Raw genomic sequence first — 11,005 nt, 5'->3', positions numbered from 1 at the left:
TGGGAACTGCCATCTGCTCCCCCTTGGGAACTGCCCTGTGGTCCCATAGCCCCCCTGGGAACTGCCCTCTGCTCCCCCTTGGGAACTGCCCTCTGGTCCCATAGCCCCCCTGGGAACTGCCCTCTGCTCCCCCCTTGGGAATAGCCCCCTGCTCCCCCCTTGGGAACTGCCCTGTGGTCCCATAGCCCCCCTGGGAACTGCCGTCTGCTCCCCCTTGGGAACTGCCCTCTGGTCCCATAGCCCCCCCTTGGGAACTGCCCCCCTCCCCCGCCTCGCAACCGCCCCCGCCCCCGCGGGCCCCCCGGCGCCGCGGGCGGGGCTGAGTCACCGGGCCCCGCCCGCCGGAGTCACGTCGCTCTGCGGCACTTGCTCCAGCCTCATTTACCGGCGCCCGAGCCGCGCAGCCCGCAGAGCCGGGAGCCCAGCCCAGCCCAGCCAGCCGGTAAGGGCGGCCCGGGACGCTGCCCCCGCCGGGCCGGAGCTGGGGCGGCTCGAGGGGCTCCTGGCCGGGGAGCGGGGCGCGCCGAAGGGCGAAGCAAGGTCGCCGCCCCCGGCTCTGGCGGGGCAGGATGCTGAGGGGGCCGGAGGTGGCTTGGGGGGGATGTTGGGGGGCCGGTGGTGCGGGGGGGGGGCGGTGCGGAGGGATTCTGGGGGGCCGGTGGCTTGGGGAGGCCGGTGCGGGGGGATGCTGGGGGGGGGAGCGGAAGGGTTGCTGGTTGCTGGGGGGGGCCGGTGCGGGGGGATGCTGGGGGGGGGAGCGGAAGGGTTGCTGGTTGCTGGGGGGGGCCGGTGCGGGGGGATGCTGGGGGGGGGAGCGGAAGGGTTGCTGGTTGCTGGGGGGGGCCGGTGCGGGGGGATGCTGGGGCGGGAGCGGAAGGGTTGCTGGTTGCTGGGGGGGGCCGGTGCGGGGGGATGCTGGGGGGGGGAGCGGAAGGGTTGCTGGTTGCTGGGGGGGGCCGGTGCGGGGGGATGCTGGGGGGGGGGAGCGGAAGGGTTGCTGGGGGGGATGCTGGGGGGGGATGCTGGGGGGGGGAGCGGAAGGATTGCTGGTTGCTGGGGGGGGCCGGTGCGGGGGGATGCTGGGGCGGGAGCGGAAGGGTTGCTGGTTGCTGGGGGGGGCCGGTGCGGGGGGATGCTGGGGCGGGAGCGGAAGGGTTGCTGGTTGCTGGGGGGGGCCGGTGCGGGGGGATGCTGGGGGGGGGAGCGGAAGGGTTGCTGGGGGGGCTGCTGTGGGGGGATGCTGGGGGGGGGAGCGGAAGGGTTGCTGGTTGCTGGGGGGGGCCGGTGCGGGGGGATGCTGGAGGGGGGAGCGGAAGGGTTGCTGGGGGGGCTGCTGGGGGGGGATGCTGGGGGGAGCGGAAGGGTTGCTGGTTGCTGGGGGGGGGCCGGTGCGGGGGGATGCTGGGGCGGGAGCGGAAGGGTTGCTGGTTGCTGGGGGGGGGGGTCGGTGACTCGGGGCGGATGCTGGGGGGCTGGTGGCTTGGGGAGGCTGGTAGGGCGGTTACTTGGGGGGAGAGCAGAAGGGTTGCTGGGAGGCCGGTGGTGCGGGGGAGGATGTTGGGGGGCCGGTGATGTGGGGGGGCCGGTGCGGGGGGATGCCGGGGGGCCGGTGGCTTGGGGAGGCCGGTGCGGGGGGATGCTGGGGGGGCTGCTGCGGGGGGATGCTGGGGGGAGCGGAAGGGTTGCTGGTTGCTGGGGGGGGCGGTGCGGGGAGGATGCTGGGGGGTCGGTGGCTCAGGGCAGATGCTCGGGGGCCGGTGGTGCGGGGGAGGATGCTTGGGGGGGCGGTGCGGAGGGATGCTGGGGGGGGCCAATGGTGCGGGGGAGCGGTGCGGGGGGGATACTGGGGGGGCTGGGTGCGGGGGGATGCTGGGGGTGGGGCGGAAGGGTTGCTGGATGCTGGGAGGTCGGTGGCTCAGGGCGGTGCGGGGGGGATGCTGGGGGGCTGGGAGTGCGGGATGGATGCTCGGGGGCCGGTGGTGCGGGGGAGGATGCTGGGGGGTCGGTGGCTTGAGGGGGCAGTGCAGGGGGGATGCTGGGGGGCCAGTGGTGCGGGGGAGCGGTGCGGGGGGGATGCTGGGGGGGCTGGGTGCAGGGGGATGTTGGGGGGTCGATGGTGCGGGGGGGAGGCTGGTGGGGGCGGTTGCTGGGGGGGCCTTTGCCCAGAGGCCATCTGCTGACACCAGCTGAGTGCCCCCAGATGCCCAGAAGACCCTAGGGTCCGTGGTCCCGAGCAGCCGAGTTCTGTGCTTGCTGTCCCCATGGCAAACCTTGGTGCCAGGCTCAGCAGACAGGCTGGGGACCCTGGCTCATGCCCCTCTCTGGAGGGGTCCGTCTGGCTCTGGGAGCAGGGGGCTTGGCCCCAGCTGGCTGCAGAGTGGTCACCCCAGCACCCAGCTGACAAGCCTGGCTGGGTCTTGGCTGCGTGATGAGCATCTGAGCTCATCGGGCTGCCTGGGCGCTGTGCTGGAGCAGACAGGCTCGTAACCGGCCTTAACTGGCTTATGGTGCATTGCAGGCTTGTCCTGACCAGCCAGGCCCACTTGCAGCCCATAGGAACCTTGCACATGGGCTTCCACGGCTGCTCCCTGCTGGAGCAGCATTTCTGTGGGTTGCATGGGAAGTCGGCTGCATGCACTGGGGGCCCCTGTAGCCCCGTAACCGGGCCTCCGTGGGGGTTACAGGGAGCTTGAAATGGACTCTCATGCTGTTAGGCTCCCTTCTCCCCCGGGGTTGGAGCTCAGGACTGTGAATCGGGGCTCCTGTTCCTGGCTCTGCCTCAGTCTCGCTTTGTGAGTGCGAGTCTCCCCGGCCAGCTTCCCACAGTAGAAGGGGGCTGGTACGCTGCCCCTGGCCTGGAGTGCAAGGGGTGGTGCGAGAGCTGATAGCCCACCTTGTCCGGCTGGGCTGGGGATTTCCCAGGTCTGGTCTGATTTTTGCCCCCACCTGGGGATGCGACTAGAGAAGGCCCCACGCTGTGCGGAGGGGGGGCATCTCCCCTGCGTGGGGGAGGCTCGTGCCAGGAGCACAATGGACCCAGTATCTAATCCTGGCTCTCCGCGTGCGCAGCAGAGCCCTGAGATGGCGGGGGGGAGGGAGGGGAGGAGCAGGCTGGGCCGTGCTACACGAGGCTGGGCCCGTGCCTGGGGTGGCAGCACTACCCGTTACATAACCGGCCCCATATGGGTTAGGACAGTCAGGTGGGTGGGTTCAGCCCTTTGTCTCCGGGACAATCGGAGAGAAGCCTCTGGCCAGATGGCTGCTGACCCAGGCAGGGTGGCAATGGGCTGCTTCCCTGTGTTTGGCGTGTTGACCCAGCTGTACCACAGCCATGGAGGGAGAGGGTGGGATTGGTCGTCCCCCCCGCTCCCAAGGATGCTGGGCTAGGGGGTCTCAGCTGGTTTCGGGAGCCTGGATGGGCTCAATTCCCCCATCGGTGCAGGGAGAGGGCAGCCGAGGGGTCACTGCAGACTCGGTGCCCCTGCGTTGGGGGGGCACCAGGTTTAGCAAATGACCTTGGAGTTTTGGAAGCAGCAACACTGCCGGGTCTGGGCGGGAGCCTCCTGCGGTGTTTGCGATGGAGGGGGCAGGTGCTCCCCAGCCAGCACTCTGTCCACTTCTGCTCCCGACACGGAGAGCCTCTGGGGAAGCCTGGGACTGGCACAAACATAACCCCCAGCCAACACTCCTGCATGGAGAGCCTGGGACTGGAGTCGGTGAGCTGCCGCAGTGCCTCCTGGTGGGCAAGTGGGTGTATTACAGACCTGAAGGGGGTCATGGTGCACACTGACCAGTGGGGGAGGCCGCTGAGTGCTCTCAGTGCTGCGGGGGCGGGAACGGGGACCAGGACTCTGCCTTCGTGGCAGAGGTGAAGACTTCCATCTGTCCCTGCTCCCCAGAGCAGGGGATGGGCTAACTCCTTGCTCACCCCACCCCCGGTTCAGGAGACTCCAGCTATCCGTAACGATGACGCACCAGTATCCCGCGCTCTCAGCTGAGCAGAAGAAGGAGCTGTCTGACATCGCACTGCAAATCGTGGCCCCAGGCAAGGGGATCCTGGCAGCGGATGAGTCCGTAGGTTGGTCTGAATAACTCCTTGCTGGGGAGAATGACCCCTTTGGGCTCCTGCTCCCTCCCTGCAGCCCCCCATGCTGGTCTCGGCATCCAGCTTGGGGTTTGGCCTGGCACATCAGTGACGGGGGGCGTTGAGGTTCTAGAAATGGTGCTGAGCTGGCGGCTCCATGGCTGACATCCCAGGCTTGAGCACAGCTGGCTCAGGAGCTGACAGGAAGAAAACCCGGTGTGCCATGCTGCGCTCTCTTTAGAGGCTCCCTCTGTACAACTCCTGCTGCAACCTCTGGCCCCAAAGACGTTCGTGATCCCAGAGTCCAAGGGTCACGCCAAGGGGTCCTGGACTGTGGTGGTCCAGGGATCACTGGGGGGCTGTTTATCTCCTCTCCTCAGATGGTGACGTTCCCTTCAGAACCACAACAGCCTTTGCGTCTGCTGCTCCTTCATGGGTATTCGCAGAGCTGCAGCCAGAAAGTTGGTGTCCCAGGCAGCTGCTGCCCGCACATGCCACTCGCTCCCCGGGCATCGGGTGTGGGTGGTGGCTGGTGCTGAGACCCAGTGCTCAGTGGCAAATGCAGCATTCCCCTGGGCTCCTCTTTCCCCAGGGAAACGCATCCCATGCGTCATCCATGCCCCCCTCTGTCCCTCCAGGAAGCATGGCCAAGCGTCTGAACCAGATTGGGGTGGAGAACACAGAGGAGAACCGCCGGCTCTACCGCCAGATCTTGTTCAGTGCCGACAACCGGGTGAAGAAGTGCATCGGAGGTGTCATCTTCTTCCACGAGACCATGTATCAGCAGGGGGACGACGGCACCCCCTTCGTCAGGATGATCAAAGACAAGGGCATCGTGGTGGGCATCAAGGTGTGTGGCTGGGGGCTACTGTGAGCGGTTCTGCTTGGGGTGGTGTGGGGCACTTGCACTCTCTGGTGGCCGATGCCGGGGTGCGGCAGGCCCCATGCGCTTGGCTGCCCCGGGACGTTGCTGCCCTCGGGGTGTCTGGACTCAGCGGGGAGGTGCACTAGCTGCTCACCCTGACAGCCCAGAGGCTCTGCTCCCATTGCCATGGCTTCACTCGGCTCAGGCCGGGGCTGCTTTCCCAGACACCGAGGCCCCTGTCCTGTTCCTGGGCATACCCTGAGTTCCCTGTGGCGGGTGTGTGTCTGGGTTTCCAGCCAGTCCCGGGGAGGGGCTACCGGGGCGCTGCGGTCTGGCCTCACCTGTGCCCCGCCGTTCCCTTTGCAGGTGGACAAGGGCGTTGTGCCTCTGGCTGGGACAGATGGAGAAACCACGACCCAAGGTATGAGACGGCTGCTCGGTGCGTGGGCTGGGGGAGCTGAGATCTGTAATGCTGAACAAACCCCTCAGACCTGTCTGAAAACGGTGGCGATTCCCCGTCTTGATGGGTGGAGCTGGGGCAGCTGCCACGTGCCCTCAGCATGGGGATTCCCACTTGCCCGGGGAGTGGTTGGCACCAGAGGGCAGGGTGGGGTCCAGAGGCCTCAGCTGAGCCTGGCTGAGGGTAGCTGTGTGTCGGGGCAGGACTGGACGGGCTGTCCGAGCGCTGTGCCCAGTACAAGAAGGACGGCGCGGACTTTGCCAAGTGGCGCTGCGTGCTGAAGATCAGTGAGAACACCCCCTCGGCCCTCGCCATCCTGGAGAACGCCAACGTCCTGGCCCGCTACGCCAGCATCTGCCAGCAGGTGAGGGCAGCGCGGTGGGGCTCCAGACTGGGGCTGTGGGGCCCAGCGTCGCTCTGACTGTGCGCGTTGTGCTGTGCAGGGCCCTGCCCCAGAGAGCTTCCACTCGGGTCACAGGGGGATGGGCGCAACGCTGGCCCCATCCGGTCCGTGGTACCTGAGCCCTGCGGGGTCTTCTCCCCCTCCCCGGCCCCAGCACTGAGCAGCCCCGGTGGTGCAGGGGCTCGCTCGGGGGGGCCAGGAGGCCTCTGGCTGGCAGGCCGGGCGCTCAGTCCCTAGGGCAGTGAGGTGTCCCTGTCGCCAGCTGGGGGTGGTTTTGGATGGCACCTTTCACATGGATCCCAGGGCCCAGTTGCGTTAAACGCTCCATGGCTCTGCTAGACCCAGCTGTGGGGCCCCTCTCTGACCAGGGAATGTGTGTGCACTGGTGCCAGGGGGTGAAAGCTTGGCGAGGCCTTTGCCCTGCAGGGCAAACCTGCCCGCCCCATCGTCCCCTGCAGAGCACCCTTGGGTGAGGAGACCTGTCTGGCATGTTCCCTCCTGCTCTGCCACACAGGGTGCTACCCGTAACATCTTCCCCATTGCAGAACGGCATCGTGCCCATTGTGGAGCCGGAGATCCTGCCCGACGGAGACCATGACCTGAAGCGCTGCCAGTATGTGACCGAGAAGGTGAGCCCTGCCCCAGCAGTGCTGGGGCGTTGGGGGGCATGGCGCACAGCGAGACCAGGGGACGATGTGTCAGTGGAGCTGCCTAGAGAAATGTACCCACCCCAGCCGCTGTTCTGCGTGCCCCGTTATCCCCCATGCAGGTCGCCTGCACTCAGAGGGCTCTGCAGTCTTAACTGCCACCCTGGTGGGCAGAAGGCGCCATGCTGGGACGTCACCACAGCACTCCAGGCCCGGCACTGGGGCACGTGGGACATCCCCAGCAGCTTCTTGGGCTCTGAGCAGGGCTCGGGCCATGGTTTGGGCTCGTGGGAGACCCTAGAGCCTGGGTTCCCAGGGTGCAGAGCAGACGTGGGACCTAGGCGCTTGCTGCCTTGCTTTCAGGTGCTCGCGGCTGTGTACAAGGCCCTGAGTGACCATCACGTCTACCTGGAGGGCACGCTACTGAAACCCAACATGGTGACCCCAGGGCACGCCTGCCCAACCAAGTACAGCGCTGAGGAGATCGCCATGGCCACGGTGACCGCGCTGCGCCGGACCGTGCCTCCCGCCGTCCCAGGTAGCCAGGGCACAGAGCAGCTGCCTTTGAGCTCCCCACCCCCAGATGGTGGAGTGGCTTGGTCCCGAGGTTCCCGGCCCGGGAAGGGAACAGTGCTGAGCTCATGGGAGAGGCTGATGCTCCCTGCATCCCGGCCACGGCTGGGACAGCCGCACTCGAGCTGTAGCACCCTCGTCCGCCGGCAGAGCAGGGTGTGTGAGGCTGTCCACGCTGCACAGCACCGCTGTACCCTGGTAGCACTGTGTGGACACGTGTCCTGTGTGGACGGAAGCGGTGTCTGTTGCTGTGGTAAATGGCCCCCTCGAGGCAGTTACTCTGGCGACCGAGGCATCCTTGGTGCTCTGGGCGACGGAGCTAGCTCGATTTGATTTGTAAGTGTAGGCCAGGCCTGGGAGAGGGGAGCTCGCGGCTACCCGGGCCAGGCAGAGCCCGGCTCTCTCAGCTTGTGGGTGCTGCGGAGTCTGTTCTGTAGTGGAGTTTCGGGGCTGTGCAGGAGGTGGGTGTGGAAGGCCCTGGATGTCCACGTATCTGGGTTTGAGCCAGGATTCAAGCCCTCCCTCAATGTCCTGGCCTTGTTTTCAGGTGTCACCTTCCTTTCTGGGGGGCAGAGTGAGGAGGAAGCTTCCATTAATCTGAACGCCATCAACAACTGCCCCCTGGCCAGGCCCTGGGCTCTGACCTTCTCCTACGGACGTGCCCTGCAGGCCTCGGCGCTCAATGCCTGGCGTGGCCAGAGGGAGAACGAGAGCTCTGCCACTGAGGCGTTTATGAAGCGTGCCGAGGTACTGAGCCGGAGGTCGGGGTGCGCTGCAAAGGGTCCTTTCCCTGGTTCCCTGCCCTGGAAACTCCTGGGCAGCAAGGACCAGGAGGTGCCCTGCCCGCAGCCTGAGGGTGTCGTGGTGAAAGATCTGTTTGGCCACTTGCAATCTAAAACTTCCTGTAATTGTCCATTCAAGCCCCTGTGTCCAGCAAAGTGTTGGGATGAGCCCAGTGCGTCACGGCAGGGCTGCCGGGAGACGCCGGGAGGGAGTGCGTGTGTATTGTGTGTCTGGAATCTCCACGTCCAGGCTAGAAATGGCATCTGGCACACGTGGTGAAGGGAGCAGTGAAAACGGGAATGGTGGGGTGGGTGGGGGACATTCCTCTCTTCCCCAGTGTGGCACTTGGTATGTCTCCTGTCGTGCCACGGCTGGGGGCACAGCCAGTGACGAGGATGCTAACTGGTTTCTCCCTGTGTCTTAGGTGAACAGTCTGGCTGCTCTTGGCAAGTACGAGGGCAGCGGAGATGACGCCGGTGCTGCCGGGCAGTCCCTCTACGTGGCTAACCATGCCTACTGAGCCCCTGGCTCGGAGCCCCGGCCGGGCGTTCCAGCCCCACTGACCAACCAGTCCCCACTCTGCTACGTTCCATATCAGCCACGAGTCACCCCCAGCTTTGTACTGTAGCCGCCTCCAGGGCGGGGAGAGGAGGAGCGAGCCCCACCTCGACGTACTGCCCCAGTCTTGTGTTTTCTTTCAACTGCTGCCGACTTTGTGCCTGTGAAAGAGGAGGGGGAGGTGCCCTGACAGAGCCTCCTGTGAGGGACTGGCCAGACAGTGCAGGCAGGCTGCAGACCCCGTCCCTTCCCCTTTAATTCTCCCATTGTTTGGAGGTGGGAGGGGAGCCAGGCTGGCAGGGGTGGGGAGGGGCGATGTCCCTTGGGCCCAGGCCTGGCTCTGTGGCAGGAGGCCCCGGTCCCGAGGGGGGCTTGTGCGCAGGAAGCGTTCCGTTTTGTTGGTGCTCCACGCACCCTGGCCGCGTGGGACCCACGCTGCATTACACTGCACTTCGGTGTGCAGCTGTAGCTTTGCAGTTCTGATTGTGTGCCCCCCCCCTCATAGTGCCATCACCGCTGTCTGGCCGAGTCAGGCGGGAGCAGCCGACGGTAGGGGAGCCAGTTCCTGCCGTGTGTCGTGTTCTCCATATGCACCTGATGTACCGAATAGTCTAACAAATAAATCCTAGAGAAAGTGACAAGCGACTGCTACTTCCATCTGGTGGTGGGGATGGGGGCTAGCTGCTTTCTCTCCAGGGGGCGGCCGTCTGTTCAACATGGGTATTCTGAGTTGGGGTGAAGAAGTCAAAGTAGCTGCTTCCAGCCATGCACTCTGGAGCAACAAACCCACATGGAGACTTCTTCCAAATCCCGCCCTTCCTCTCCCAAAGCTCCGGGTCTCTGCTGTCCATTACAAACTTCCTCTCCACATCCCCCTACGGCTTCAGCTGGACACTGGTGCTTTCCTCCCTTCCTCTGCTGAACTGTCTTGTGCTGCTAAAACAGCTGCCAAGTTCCACCCCAGAGGTGGCGCTGCTTCAGTGGTGGGTGAAGCTCCTCCATCAATTGCCCAGGGCTAGCTCTACCAGTCTCTTGCTGCATGCTCAGTTCAGTAGAACTCTTCCGTCCCTGTGCAAGGAAGGCAGCTGCTGCCCTCCTGTAGGGGTGGAGTGGGGCCTACTCCGGAACTGTAGTAAAACAGGACTGGGGTGTTCAGCTTTTTCTGGTGCAGCTGAGATTCCCCTTAAGCTGTTTCGGTGGCACGTGCTCCATCCCCATTCCTACTGCAAGGTCTGCCTGTCCTTAGTGGTAGAGCTGTAATGTGCTCCAGTCCACTCTTCTTGAGTTCTCTTGGTGCTTTCCTTGGCCAGCCATCCGCACCTCTTGACCTGGCTGCTCCTTAAGGGGCTGGATCTTCCTGATCTCTGCCATTCTACCACCAAGGGAAGTAGTGTTAATCCTCTGGTGTCACAGGGCTCTTGCCAATTTCACCAGCCTGCAGCTGTGGTAGCTGTGATTTACAGCTGGGGAAATGGAGGCAGAAAGGTCAAATGCCTCCTTCCTACAAGGTCTGAGTGGCAGTTAGCGAGAGAAGAGTGGGGCCAGCCCCAGGCTCTGCTCAGGGTTCAGTCACTAAGGCACTGGTGCTGGATTCTGAGTTAATTAGGAGTGTTGGGGGAGGGGTGCAGTGCCCGATGCTGGTGGGGGGGATAGGGGACACTGGCCAGGAGGAGAGAGAGCTGCAGTGCCCAGGGAAGGGGTGCAGTGAGGGTGTGGGTGCAGTGCCGGGGGAGGGGCACAGTGCCCAGTGCTGGGGAGGGCAGGGTGTGGGCACAGTGCCCAATGCCAGGGAGAGTGGGGTGTGGGTGCAGTGACGGGGGAGGGGCGCAGTACCGAGGAGGCCGGGGTGTGGGTGCAATGTCAGGGGAGGGGCACAATGCCCAATGCTGGGGAGGGTGGGGTGTGGGTGGAGTGCTGAGGGGGCTGGGGTATGGGTGCAGTGGAGGCAGAGGGGCACAGTGCCCAGGTCCGGGGAGTGGGTACAATGGCCGGGGGAGGGGTTCAGTGCCGGGGAGGCCGGGGTGTGGGTGCAGTGCCAGGGGAGGGGTGCCGTGCCGAGGAGGCCGGGGTGTGGGTGCAGTGAGGGGGAGGGGTGCAGTGAGGGGGAGGGGCGCAGTGCCGAGGGGGAGGGGCGCAGTGCCGAGGGGGCTGGGGTGTTTGTGCGGTGAGGGGGAGGGGTGCAGTGCCGAGGAGGCCGGGGTGTGGGTGCAGTGAGGGAGAGGGGTGCAGTGAGGGGGAGGCTGGGGTGTGGGTGCAGTGAGGGGGAGGGGCGCAGTGCCGAGGGGGCCGGGGTGTGGGTGCCGTGCCGAGGAGGCCGGGGTGTGGGTGCAGTGAGGGGGAGGGGTGCAGTGCCGAGGAGGCCGGGGTGTGGGTGCAGTGTCCAGGGCCGGGGTGTGGGTGCCGTGCCGAGGAGGCCGGGGTGTGGGTGCAGTGGAGGGGTGCAGTGCGGGGTGCAGTGAGGGGGAGGGGTGCAGTGCGGGGGAGGCCGGGTGTGGGTGCAGAGGGGGGAGGGGTGCAGTGCGGGGGAGGCCGGGAGTGGGTGCGGAGGGGGGAGGGGTGCAGTGGGGGGGGGAGGCCGGGGTGTGGGTGCAGTGGGGGGGGAGGCCGGGGTGGGGGTGCAGTGGGGGGAGGG

At 65.9% G+C, this 11,005-nt stretch overlaps 1 protein-coding gene across 2 annotated transcripts; it reads left to right on the top strand.

Moving 5' to 3' along the window:
• The first annotated feature begins 342 nt into the window (after positions 1–342).
• ALDOC (aldolase, fructose-bisphosphate C) lies at positions 343–9,014 on the top strand. 2 transcript variants are annotated; one of them, XM_078849236.1, is made up of 9 exons: positions 343–442; positions 3,945–4,078; positions 4,723–4,934; positions 5,316–5,370; positions 5,613–5,773; positions 6,358–6,441; positions 6,823–6,997; positions 7,580–7,779; positions 8,240–9,014. In XM_078849236.1, the coding sequence occupies exons 2-9, from the start codon at positions 3,967–3,969 to the stop codon at positions 8,333–8,335; spliced, it is 1,095 nt and encodes a 364-aa protein (XP_078705362.1). In that variant the 5' UTR covers positions 343–442; positions 3,945–3,966; the 3' UTR covers positions 8,336–9,014. The 2 variants fall into 2 exon arrangements, with proteins under 2 accessions (XP_078705362.1, XP_078705363.1); XM_078849237.1 differs by lacking the exon at positions 343–442 and adding an exon at positions 3,157–3,716.
• The last annotated feature ends 1,991 nt before the right edge of the window (positions 9,015–11,005 follow it).

Source organism: Lepidochelys kempii, chromosome 17 (assembly GCF_965140285.1).
Source record: "Lepidochelys kempii isolate rLepKem1 chromosome 17, rLepKem1.hap1, whole genome shotgun sequence".
NCBI classification, from domain to species: domain Eukaryota; kingdom Metazoa; phylum Chordata; order Testudines; family Cheloniidae; genus Lepidochelys; species Lepidochelys kempii.
This window is presented reverse-complemented; position numbering and strand designations above follow the sequence as displayed.